This window comes from Anser anser (assembly GCF_964211835.1).
Source record: "Anser anser genome assembly, chromosome: 7".
NCBI classification, from domain to species: domain Eukaryota; kingdom Metazoa; phylum Chordata; class Aves; order Anseriformes; family Anatidae; genus Anser; species Anser anser.
In genome coordinates, this window is record NC_139727.1 from 8,477,681 (window position 1) to 8,491,565 (window position 13,885).

Sequence of the window (13,885 nt, forward strand, 5' to 3'; positions counted from 1 at the left end):
AACCTCTTACAGAAGCTTTTTGTGCCTGTTTGTTTCTATGAAGAATGGTTTAAGTTTTAGTGTCACTGGTGTTTAGATCAACACAGCATCAAAAACATGCCTTCTTGCTAAAGTAAATAATAACAAACCATACGAAAGCAAGAGAAAAGAAGCTTTTTTTTTTTTTTGGTTCTTATAAAAGCAGAAAAGTGACTTTCTAAAGCTTACCTTGAAATGTAGATTCTGACAAAAGAGTGTAGGCACGGGTTTGACCTCAGTCTGAAGTGGACATCAGAGAGAACTTGTAGAACTTTAGAGAGTCACAGTCCTACTTTGTGAAAAATACACATTTGTCAGTCATGGATTAATGCAAAAAATCAAAACCTTGACAATTCTCAGAAATTCAGTTGGAATAGTTTTCTTTCTGACAAATTTAGGGTCAGTTTTTTTGTCCTGACTTTTTAAAATTTATGTTTAAAATACCTGATGTTGTAAGAAACCATTCTTGTCAGATAGATCTCTTGGCTTTTGGCAGATTTAACTTATTAATGTCTTGTAGAATTCTCATTTTTCCTTACTGGTAGGTTAATACAGGTGGTCAACTGAGGTTTTCTATCTGATATTTGTATCTACGTAATTTCTATGTTTTCAGTCCAAAAACCAGGTTTGTTTTCAGTATGATCATGGGAATCTGGTGAGGAAAATCACCCGAGAGGCAATTAGCTTAGAGCAGACCAGTTTTTCAGGTCTGGAATATATTCTGGTTAAGTACTGTTTCTGTTTGCCATCACTTTGCAAGAACCTGCTCCCTCTGGAGGTGTCGTATTCTGTAAAACACATGTATTCCACTGATACTGCTGCCATTTAAATTTGTTCTGTTCTTCTGTAGCAATTGTGCTACAAATAAATGCACACAACAGGTGAAACAGCAATTACACAGCTCTGTAAAATTTGAATATATTTTCAGAATATTGTGCATGAAGCATTACAGCAATCCTTACCCAGTCCACTCTAACCTAGGATCCAGAAGAGCAGCTTTACAAAGCAGGAATTCATTTCATTTTCGCTTTAGAACAGTTTCCTGTGTTCACTGGTTCACATCACATCTGTTAAAATTTCTGTAATGATCAGCTTAAAATAACATTCCTAAAAATAACGTCATGCTGCTGAGCTGCATTAATTGCTTGCTAGTTAATTAGGTGTTTGTCAGTTATCCCATTTGTCATTGTTTTGGTGACTCTCGAATGTGCTGTGATTTATACTGCGGGCAGTAACGCTGCAGCCCAAACTCAGTGAAGCAAGGGCAGAATTTGACTGTACTTCTCTGTATAATACCAGGCAAATACTTTAATAATTGTATTTGTGCAAAATAGTCTCCTTTGGGTGGTGGCTGCACACCTGGCAGGGTCAGGGAGCTCACCCTGACACCTGGCTGCACAGGCACGTGGAGGGTTTGCAGCAGCATGCGTTCCCCCCCATGCTGCTGTGCCCCCTTCTGGCTCTGGGGAGATGGGCGAGCGAGGGGCAGTGTGTGCACTGCGCTCTTCCATACGCGCTTCAGTTTCTGGCACTGAGACTTTTGCCATGGCTTAAAAAAGGAAGCTGTTAGCTCGTGTTCTGGCATGAGCTGCAGATGTTAGCTGAGCTCCCGAGATGCTCCTTGTTGGCTGGTCCCTCTCAGAGGTGTTCCAACAGCTTTTCAGGGTGCTTTTTTTAATTAATTATTATTACTATTTATTAACAAAACATTGTTATGTTTTGCCCTGGTGAATATTTTCTCTGAGCAGTTACCTCTGGTGATGTGTCGCCCAGTCTATTGGAAATAGTTCTTCTCCTGTGATTACCTTTTAAATGAGTCCCAGTGCAGTGATGGATAGTGCAGTGAGGAGTTCTTCATTTAAAACCATGCTGCTGAACCGGAGGAAAGGTTGGAGCGATTCCCTGCATAAAGGTGGAGATTGTTCTCTCTGTTAAACCATCTCTGGCTGAAGAGCCATTCATCTAAATGCTGGCGGGAGCATTTTTATTTGTGTGGGATTGATCAGCCTCCGTTAAATGGCACATAGTGTCCTGAATACCTTGCCCAGGGTATGTAGTCCACGTAGTGTTGTTTTTACCCATTTTGTTTCATACTATCCTTCCGTTCAGTGACAGTGCTTTTTTCTAAATGACTGACTTTTTGGATTATAAGGGTGAGTTTACTATTTAATTCTGTAGGGGTTGGAATGGTGTTAAGTGGGTGAATCCTTTAATTTAAAATATACAAGTGCATTGCTGCTCTCATTCTCTGATGTATCAAACATTGGGTATATTAATACTAGTAATGGAACATAATGGCTACTCATCAAAAGTAAAGGTAATTATTTCAGGAACACAAAACTAACCTTGCCAGATAATTGCTTGTTGAAATCTGATGCTGTGCAGCAAATGGGGGATTATTAGCAGCAGACTCCCATGTTCATCTACATCATTATCTCCTATACGTTACAATGATAGGGCTATCATTACGTTGAACCGTACCTTTTTTTTTTGACATGCACGTCAATTTTTGATGAGGGATTTTGATTGTATGAGGTCTGTTCCATTCTTAATAAATTGTCATGTTGTCCTCCAAAATGCTGGGGATCTCTGACCAAACTTTGTCAAGACACTGATTGTATAGGTGTCTATTACTTGGTGAGTGAAAACCAACCCTCATTCCATTTCCACTTTGCTGATTTACTTTTTTCATTATATTTTCTTAAGGACACAAACTAGTGCTTGAGTTCTAAGTGTCTGTTAATCCAGCAGACACTGTGGGATTGTGAAGGTTTTCATTCAGTAGAAACATAGAAGCATCCACATGGACTTGAGATGATTTTTCAGTGGCCTAAGTATGTCCTTTCCCAGAGCAAAGCTTGTAACTGGGATAATTCACTTCAAAACATGTTATCCAAGGTTAGCAGTTTTACCTTGAAATAAGGTTGCAAACATTGTTTGGGAGACTTTCAAACTGAAGTCTTCTATTTACTAATAAAAAAACTTCATGCCTCCTCATTTTGTGACTAAAAAATTGTTTTTCCTCCTCATGATTGATAATAGTATAACGTTGCTTGTTCATAGTTTTCATCAAGAGTTGTCTACCTATGCTACTTAAGTCTACAGTGGGAGGCGTAAAAAATTAAAAATACGCAATCTTTCTTCAACAGACTTTGTACAAAAAAAAAATAAATAAATAAACACAATTTGTTTCCAAAAAGACATTATTGACCTAATCATTTGTGATTGGAAAAAAAGCTACATGAAAAATTGCCTTATTTCAAAAGCTCTGTTTACATCAAGGCTTCAAAGTATATATAATCAGATTTCTCCACTCTCATTTTTATCTGCTTTCTCTCCTTGAACTGCAAAAATGCTGTCATAACTCTATTTATTTCCTGTAGGAGCTATTAGTCAGCAGCATTACATCCGCTTAAACGCGATCACTTTTCTCATCTGTATGTTACTGATACGCTATTATCATGTTATATTGCTCATCTATCAGAGATTGCCATGTTTTCTGCACCGATTGCAGAACAGAGGCCAGATGCAGCATTGTGTTAGCAAAAATATTCAGACATGCCGAAATATTCCAATAATTCTCTCTCCTATACATAGCATGTTACTCATATATGTTATACAGCAAAACCTTCCCATGGTGTATTTCAAGGTTATGATGTGAACTGTTCCTCTGCTTTTAATTCCTAAGCAAAAGCACTTTAACCATCAGTTTTGAGCTTAACCATCTAAATTCACCTTTGTTTAAATGGCAGATTCAATAAAAATTCCATCTGGCTTCCATAGGAAGCTTGCACAAATTCATCGGAATCGATTTCTTCTCAGGACACAAGGTACTGGGGCCAGGATCAGAACTTCTTCCTCCTGTAGTGTATTTACCAGATGGCAAGTTTATTGAATCTGGTTTTAACTTGCTAGATCTTCAGGGAATGAACACCACTCAGAGAAGTGGGTGCTACGTTTCAGCTTCAAAAGTCTCTTGCAAAATCACCCCCCAAAAATTTATATGCAGAGTGTGGTTGGGACCTGGGCAGTCTGTCGCATACCTCTCATCTCTTCCAGTGCTTGAAATGGAATTAGAAGGTGGCACAAACCACTTTACAATATCTCAGTAATTTCAAGATCAGCAGCGTTAGATGAATACAATAACAGTAACATGGTAAATCGAATTTGTAACTTCCTTATTTTATTTTTTTAAACATCTAAGTTTCTACACTGCTGTAAAATCTTTTCACTTGAATTACCTTTTCTTAAAGTAAAACATGATAGTATTTAAGATCCACTGGCATCACTTAAAGCTATCCTAAGGTCTTGTCCTGAATGTAGAAACGTGCTCTGTACTAAAAACTAACACTTCTGATAGAATTCCATTTCTTCAGCTTTTAGGTTTGAATAAGGGAGAAAAAAAAAATCATGTTTCTACTTAGGAAGGTGGCAGCAAGTTTCTTAAAGTGGTTTTTTTATATTCATGAAAAAAGTCAATTTAATTACTTTACATTAATTACATTACTGATGCAAATTTTAAATTATTTTATGACAGAATCCTTTCTTTTCAAAATACAAAGCACTGCTTTGCATTTCTGTTACCTACAGAGAAATCAGATTTGTATATTACAGGATTTTTTCCCTGTTTTTCTGAGAATGGAGACGACTGATCCTGTGAACACACACCAAAGAATTTCAGGGAGTCTGCAGCATAAATACTTTTCTTTTTCTTTTTTTTTTGCCAAGCAGTCAGGATGCTGAGGTGTACTTGCATAAAAAGTTTTAGACGTTTAATTCTGTAATAATTATTAAGGTACTTTAAGTTAAACATGACTGTGTACACGCTGGCATGTAGTGTAGACCCAGATTTGAAGAGCAAAGCCAGCAGTGCCAACAACCTGATGCTTACACTGTCAATGTTGCAGAGGTTTTTACGTTGGACCAGCTCTCATCCGGCTCCAGCGGCTGAATGTGGCTGGAGGAATCAAGTTCAGGTGCTCCAAGACGGTTCTGTGAGAAGAGCCAGAGCCACGCGAGTGGGGTCTTTTCTGGGATTCACTTCAAAAGCTTCGGTGTGATCCAAATGCTTGCTGCAGTGTAACTATTCTCTATTATGTGCACCAGTGGTTGCAGGACTCTGCGTGCACACATCTTGGTGAAGGCTCTTTACCTGCTATTAAGTCTACATTTAGTGTATAGACAGACAGTCAAGATTACTTCATCTGTGTGCTTGTACAGATGAACACGCTCCTTTAAGGTGGGGAAATAATTACAACTGTTTTTCCTTTTTTTTGGTATTGTTTCACACTTTATGGATCAACACTGCTTATATATACTCTCCTTTCTATATATTCCTTTTATTGGAGATGCTTTTCTGCCTCTGCTACAGTGCTAGTCCTTGCACCACGCGATGTTTGTGATACACCTTCCTCACTCACATTAGAATTGTTCACCTCAGTTGTAGAAATAAGGAAATAAAATTCCTTCATCTTGTTGCTAATTCTTTATAAGCCTATTTTCATAACTGTAGAATCACGATCTTATAGAAAATACCTCAAGGAAATCTATTCATTTGGACTGGGGCTGGGCTTGCTGTTTGGGTATCACCTTATCCCGCTCATTAATGAACCTGTTTGTTAGGAATTTTAGTGGTACAGATTGCCCATCCTTTCCTGCACCCAAAAAGACCGAGAGAGACAGCAAGACTGGAAAGAGATTTGAAATATATTAAGAATGTTCAGGAATCCAACTTGCAAAAAAAAGGTGGTAATGGGGCCAGAATCAGAAGTAATTGTTTTCTTCCAGATAGGGGACTTCAGGAGTTACTGGTTAAACTGCTTTTCTAAAACTCTCACAAAATTATTGTTGGCTTTTCTTTGAATTAATTACTTCGGAGCAAATTCATCTACTGCATCATTTTACCACTTTATTCAAATACTGCAAAGTATATGTAGAATGACGAATGGGGCCCTGTAAATCACATGGAGGTAATTGCATCCAGGCATACTGATGTCATGAAGCATTGCAAGGTAGAGTGGTTTCTGTGGTATTTCCAAATGAAATTAGATGCCTCTCATTTGCAGTTTGTTTGTGGTCCTTTTCATTCAGTAGAATACTATATGGGTCTGATAATAATAATATAAGTAAGTGCTATAGCCTGATGGTGTTTTGAAGATGTTTTGGCTTTATACTCGCAATTTTACTGCTGTGTTACCATTATTTCCATTTGTATCTGGCTTGATTTTTAGCTAAGATAGTCTTGTATTTGTACCATATGGAGATTGTTATTATTTTCATTTGTTCAGCAGATGTGTGAGCCTTTCATATGCCTTACCCCTTACCAAATCACGTTAGATGCTGCAAAATTCTGCAAAGTGCAAGGGTTCTGTTGTATGGGAGCAAGTACAGGCTGTCAGTGCAGATGAAGGACAAGAGTGACAGGTCCAGTATTTCAGTGTACATGAGTATCACTGTGTACAGAAGATACAGGTGGGAAATCTTTGAGATTAATTCCATCATTGTTCTGCCTGTGCAACCAAAGAAGATACTAGCCCTCTTTCAGCCAGCTGCAGTGGATACAGTTGTTAGCCTGTCTCTTATATTTCCAAAAATCTCACCTCAACCTTACTTATTTTCAACATAACAGAGCTCTTTTTTTTTTTTAAGAATTTGGAGTAGTCCTGTTTGATGACCATTACACAATCCAGAGCTTTGTCAGGTTTTTTAGTGTTTCTGACACCTCAGTAGAACGTGCTTATGCCGTGCTTCTAATGCTTATTTTTAATGACTGTTCGCTCAATGTGTATCACCCATTCTACTGCCATCAGCTTTGCAAGCTGTACAGTTGGAACGGAGGCATAGGAAAGGGGTGGAGAAGCCATTGCAAAGTGATCTGGTAAAATGATACCAGCTGAAGAAATAGGCGTCAAGGGCAGCTGGGTCCTGCTACATGCAAATGTCTATAATGTGACAGAGGAAAAAAATGGAAGAAGAATCAGTCAGTCACATTCATTGTATTACAAATAGGTGTATACTTGCCTCCCCTGTTCAGGCAAGTCAGTTCTGAGCTTTCCTATTGGTAATATCTAAGTACTTATATATAATTCCCATGTTAGTTTTCTTTAAACAAGTCCTATTTTCCGTGGGGAAAGTATCATGCTGGTCTGTTTAGAAAGGTGCCAGAAAAGGACTTTCATGTAAGAAAGGTTTTATGTAATCCGAGGAAAGGTTTGAAAGCCACTGATACATTTCTGTGTTTTCTCTCAGCAGAAAAAGCGTTCAGTTTTTTTTACTTCATGTGTGATTTCATCAGAGGTTTTTTCCTTCTCTGAATATCATCTGTGAGATAATGGAAGAAGAGATGAGAGCTACAGATATGAACTTAAGTAAAACCTGGCAAGCAGAGCTTCATTAAGTGTTCTGCTTAAGCTGGGCCATGTTTACAGCAAGGCAGTTTTGCTTTGAAAAAGTAGATGACTTTGTAACTTGAACATAACCACTAAAAACCTGAAGTTTATGTCCCTGGCTTGAGTGCAGCAAAACTAGACTGATTTACACCAGATGAGGATCTGTCTTTTTCTCATATTTTTTAATGCTGCTTTAATCCTTAGAAAATGATGCTTTCGATTCTTTGGAAATGCATCTCTTAAGAAAATGCCAGTGCAAAAATCCTTTAACTTCAAGTAACTCTCTTGTTGTGTTCCTTCCTTTGCAGCTTCCTTTGGTTTGTACTTCCCCAGGAAAGAGTACTCAGAGAACGTCTACATTGATCAGCCAGCAGGTACACCACTCCTGCGCATCCATGCCTTGAGGGATTCACACGGAGAAGCAGCTCACTTTCATCTGTGCCAGAATCTTGTCATTTCTCGAGCAAGATCCCATGAAAATCATTGGTTTCAAATTAGAGAAAAAACAGGACTTCTCTACCTCAGCAGGAGCATAGATAGAGAAGACTTTAACATGTTGTGTAAGTACACGACTAGCTTCCCTTGTTGAAGTATCTGTTGTTAAAGGAAAGTTTGTTTGGATCATGAGATTTATCAATCAGCCTATGACCACTGAATTTGAAAAAAAAACACATACCTTTTAAAAATGGGGAACCAGAACCAACAAAACCCACAGCAAATGCAACAAGATGCATACTAAATCAAATGCTAACCTGGGACAGATCGAGCTGCTTTCTCTGCAGGCTCCAATACAGCAGGAATGTTGGACTGCATCAAATCACTTTCCTGCATTTCACAGCTGCAATAAGTCCCAGCTTTACACTGAGATTTGCAATTTGTTCAACTACTGGTGCAAATTGAGCCAATTCCACTTTGTCAGTGTTGAGTGCTTAGTGTCCAGACCAATGCAGTTAGTTTACTTCTAACTCTCATATAAACAGCCCTCAAAGTCTTGTAACTTGGATTCACAGAGTTAATTTGCACGTAACACCAAATAGTTCTTGGAAGAAGTAGTTATGTGTAGCTCTCTTTCTCTTGAGATCTGGTTTAGTTAAAGAAGCTTATTGTTGAACTATAGAAATGAGTTACCCTAGGTTTTTCCCTTTCTTTCATGTTCTAGCAGTAAATTGGTTTTGGTGATTTTGATCTATGAGGAAATTAGATATCATTAGATGGTGGAGGAGGAAATGGGTAAGGAGCTAATGGCCAACTGCTGTGATCACTTGCAGAAATTCTGCTGTTGGAAAGTCTGTAGTAACTGTCGAGTTTAAGGGCCATATATCAACACTACCCTTTGATTTGGGTGCCTTGATGTTTAAATGTTCAACTTCAGACACTTACTGTTTTATTTTTTTCATGCTTATTGCTTGTTATCTTACCCATTTTCACTGCATTTTTGGTACTTGGCGTTCATGTATACCAGATAGCAGTTTGTAACTGAGCAAGGGAAGAATAGCTATCCAGAACTTGAGTGTCTTGGGGTTTCTTGTTTTGTTCACATCATAGTGACCTATAGACTCTTTTCAAGTGAATTAGCTGTGTCACAGATACTATCATTCTGTCTGTAGTAAAACACTGGTAATCAAAATAATTAAAGCTTAAGGGTGTGTTTGTAGATGTCATGGGTTGATTTTAATGTCAGTTATATTTTGACCAGCTCTTTCTATTTCAGAACAATGAAGCAGATTGTCTGCTAAACATAAGCAAATTGATCCATATCCTCAATTGGTATAAATTCACAAAGCACTGTTATTTAAATGACAGTAGTTATGCGTCTGTCCTCAATATTTGTTACCATTTTGCACACTATTTTTCCCTACTGCAACCCCACTCTACTCTAGTCCCTTTGAAAACAGTCCTATCATAAAGCTGATTACTAGTAGTGGCTTACTGTATGTCAGTGTCTTACAGGCAGAACCATTGACACCATTCAGTGATGTTCTATCTAATAAAACGGGTAGTAACACCTATAGGTTTTTGGCTTTCTAGAGTTATTAGGATTAAAATTTAAGGTCATTGAACCAGTAGATTATATATCCAAGAATTTTTCTGTTACATAATAGAACTATGCGGTTGTTTGTGGAATAATGGGCTAGAACATTAGAAATTGTAAAAGAAATAGCTGTCGTCCATAAAATATTTCTTCTGGTGTGTTTTTTCTGAAGCTGTAGGAAACTGGATGACATTATCAAAAGTGATGCTGTATGTCTTCCTTTCATCCCACCCTTTCCAAGAGAAGGAATGTGACTCTGCTCCTCGTACGACAGTTGTCCTCTCCTTGATCAATGCTACTGCACCAGCTTGCAGTTCACTGACAGCAAGGCAGCTTTGCTTCACGGAAATGGATCTCTCCTTTCACATCAAGGAGAATAAACCACCTGGCACATTTCATCAGCTCCAGTTACCCTCAGTTCATCATCTGTGTCAGAATCTCAGCATTTCCTACAAACTGCTGGCAGGTAAAACTGGAACTGAATCTTTCGGGTCCCAGCAATAAAGGCAAACAGCTGCACTATTAAGATCTCTCTTGTAGTAGATCTGCTAGGTTGATTCTCTAAAGGAAATTCCCTTGCAAATGTGATCTGAGCCTGAGCATTTTGCCTTTGAATTATACAGAAAGGATGGGAAGGAGGACTGTCTCCTTCCCTAAGGAAAGGATGGGTTTTAGTAGTTTTCACCTGGCAAGAGCAGATTTGGAATATGCTGAGCTTTAAATTGTGCTTCTTCTAGAGTGTAAGATCTTCCATGTTTTCTGTCTACCCTAATATAGCCCCACAACTTTCTTTTGTTTCACTTCTGACTCTGCCTTTTATCATGCAGTCAAAATGTCCAAATAGATTACTGGAATGTAGAAGAATATTACAGAAGAAAACAGAGTCCTATAATGGGAAGTGATTGTCCCCGTTTATACTGTGGCTATGTTTTTCAGCCGAAGGTATGCCCTTTCGATACAATGAGAACACCACCGGCGTGAGCGTGACACAGCGCCTAGACCGAGAAGAGAGAGAGAGATATGAGTTGATTGCCAAATGTACCGTGAGAGAGGGCTTCAGGGAAATGCAGGTTGAGGTGCCTTTCCTGGTAAATGTGTTAGATGAAGATGACTCTCCTCCTTTCGTTCCTAACGGCACTGATACTGCAGATGCTGTCGTGGAGTTCAACAGAAAAGAGGTAATATTCTCCTTGATCTGGTCTCTGAAGAAGGAGCACAGTGGTTGTAGGCGCGGTTATTGGCATCAAGCACATGGTCACACCATGCTCTTCAGAGCTGTGATTGTAAAATGGTGATTCTGAAGAATTCTTCCACGCCTCTCTTGTTATATCTTATTCAGACCCCAAAATAACAACAGTTTGGGTCAGGAAAGAATAATGTAAACAAACATGAGCAATTTGTGAGGTCAGGATGGGCCATTGCCAAGACTGTGGTTAGGGTTATTGTATCTTCCCATATAGAGCTCTACACTGTATTTGTTACAGGGTTGTTTCCACCAAGCGGCTGAAATTGAGTGTTGTTAGAACAGGTGCATGTGAGAATCCTTACAAGATATAAGAAACACATTCAGAACAGTTATTAGGATGCTGTACCAGTGTCAAAAAGTGAGGAGAAGTGCTCATCCTCTGCAGTGTTGATTCTGTCCCTGCAGACAAACTTTGCACTTGCAAACATGATAACATTTCCAGTTTTAGGCTGTTAAAGGAGAGCGCCAGGATCTTACTTTAATGGTCTCCTCCTAATTCTCTTTTACTGTGCCAAGGTGATCTTTCAAATGGACTGAATCCCTGGATGTGTGTGTGTGCCCCTGTACATGTACACACATTGCTTCAGTAGAGAAGAGTACAAGCGCGCTTTTGGCTCTTCCAGTCGGAAAGCTTAATACATCAATGATATAGATAAGGCACTTCTTTATGGGCCTAAATGATGCATATGTCATGACAGGACTTTTGTTTCAGAACAGCAACCTTATTTTTTTTTGCAGTCAAATTTCCCTTCAAAGTATGTTTTGCTCATGTTTGTGTCTGGAAGGGAAAAGAGTGATTTGGGGAGTTTGCTGCCACCTTCAGACTACAACAAGCATTGACAACACATCATGTTTGCCTGGATATAACGCAATTCCTTTTCACGTTTTTGGAAGAATTCTGTATTTGTTTCACGTAGCTCTGGATGAAAAAGGCGAAGGTCTCATAACACTGTGTTATAAATTGAAATATTATCTTTGAAATTATGTGCCTGCAAAGTGTTCAGAATGTGGTGAGTTTCACTGTGAGTTTGTGGTAGAAAGACAACCATTATATTTGGAAACTGTCAATCTTTTCTAGCAACTAAATGAGCTTGAAATAACAGCATTACTAATAAAGAATTTTAAAGGCTGCGTGCATTCAGTGTCCGGTTAGAAAATGGCAATCTAGTAAGCTAAGCAGAAGACAGACAATTCGGGCCACTTCTGTCATTTCAAGTGAAGCTTGACTGGAGTGAATGAATTTCCTTGTCATTTAAGTACATGTGTTAGTTACCTGCTTATTTAGTAGTTTTGTAGAATAACACTGATTAAATATATTTGTAATACAGTACATTCAAAAATACAATTAAAGAGCTGTGCACGTGCACTCATTTCCTGCCTTAAAAGTTTGGGATTGTATTTGGATTAGATTACAATATAATGATGTACTGTGTGTGTATGTATATATATATATACACACATACACACACACATATAAAATATAAAAATTAATATATGTTAAATATGTAATATGTTATGAATCTATAAATATTTTAGTATATTGTATATGTAAATATATATATATATATATATATATATAAAAGTGATTGAGTACTCTAGCTGCACAACTGGGGACAGTCCAGTTTGAGGTTTTCATGTGGCTCCTCACTAATTTATCCAAGTGTCAAACTTAATACTTAATTAAGTGGAGATTGTTGTGACAATAACATTAAGGCCAGATAAACTCTCCCTTCCTAGGCCCTGAACGTGACTGTGAACACTAACCTGCTTTAATAAAATGCTCCTACGTATTTTCTGGAGAAAAACAAAAACAAACAAAACCAAACAAGTGTGAAGTATTGGTATACTGAATTTAAAATTAATTTGAATAAAAGTGGGCCTAAATGAAAGTTGAAAATTTTGATATGACCAATATTTTAATCTCCCAAACACATGTCAAGGGAAGAAAGCTTCAAGGTCAGTCAGCAATGTCATTTATGATTTCCTTCCAGGGAACTGTCCTTGCAACACTAACTGTATGTGATGCAGACACCACACCTATTTATCCTCTTGAAAGCAGCAGAAAGAAATACACAGGAACCATCATTACTGATGATCCGTGGATAAATGAAACATTTCGGGTAGAGCACATTTTTGATGAAATCCACTTCAGCCCAAATGGCAGCCAAGTGAGGGGAACTCAACACGAGTACAGTAAGGTCTCTTTCTTCAAATAAAGAAGTTGTTTGATAATGATTGACAGTTGCTATTTAACTTTTTCAAGCATTTTGTAAATTTTACCCAAAGAAAGCTGATAAATTTCAAATTAAGCAAAACACTGAGCTTTAAGCATGTACTGAAAAAATGGTGTATTTCTGGGATAGGGATTATATGGGGTGATGTTCATTGTACAGATAGGTGAGAGGTTTTGATTAAGCCACGGTTGGGTTCTCAACATGGTCATTAGCATGGAAGATCACCTTTTCAGTACCTCTTCAAACATCTTGTATAGCACAGAGCATAAATCCATGGGACTGCATTTTCTTTTTTTTTAATTTCCTTTCATTTCCTATTAGGAGTAACTTTGATATTTATAACTTGGGGGGGAGTACAGTATCAAAAAATACATTCTCAGATAATGTTGGTTTATAATAGACTAATCTTATCTTTTGATAGAACTGGTGCTGAATAAAAGTATTTCAGTCACAGAGCATCGTTCCTTCCAGCTGGATGTTTTGGTGAACGACACAGAATTTCATGGCCCGGAAAGATCGGTGATGCTTCATTTCAATGTCTCCATCCTCCCTGTCAGCATTCAGTTTCCAAACACAACTTACCAGTTCACAGTGAACAGAAATGCTGAACGCTTTGCACAAGTAAGAACTGATTTAATTATACTTTCACTCTGTTAGAGTCAGAGCTAGTAGGTAGATAACTAGAAGGTGAGATGCAGGAAATCTAGGCTCTATTTCTTGATTCTAGCTCGCATTTGTATGCAGGTAAAGTTTAGCTATCTGTGTTTCATGGTACACTATGAAATTACATATTAGATTATGAAATGTGAGAATTCTAAAACTGTTTCTGGCTTCCCCCTACTGATTTAGCTACATACTGGCATAGTTGTTGCTAGTATTTCATTCCTAAATGTTTATTTTCTGCAATTACATGGTTATTTCTGCTTGCTTCTGTGGAACAGCTGAGCTCTTCTCTACTTTTTTTTGT

At 38.0% G+C, this 13,885-nt stretch overlaps 1 protein-coding gene across 9 annotated transcripts in view; it reads left to right on the top strand.

Moving 5' to 3' along the window:
- The window catches only part of RET (ret proto-oncogene), a 127,628-nt gene that overhangs the window by 80,894 nt on the left and 32,849 nt on the right, over positions 1-13,885 (top strand). For all 9 annotated transcript variants that reach the window (XM_083843792.1, XM_083843790.1, XM_083843791.1 and 6 more), the window contains 5 exons: positions 7,715-7,966; positions 9,611-9,904; positions 10,375-10,616; positions 12,676-12,877; positions 13,340-13,539. In XM_083843792.1, the coding sequence (XP_083699918.1) occupies positions 7,715-7,966; positions 9,611-9,904; positions 10,375-10,616; positions 12,676-12,877; positions 13,340-13,539 (1,190 nt within the window). The remainder of the gene's footprint in view (positions 1-7,714; positions 7,967-9,610; positions 9,905-10,374; positions 10,617-12,675; positions 12,878-13,339; positions 13,540-13,885) is intronic.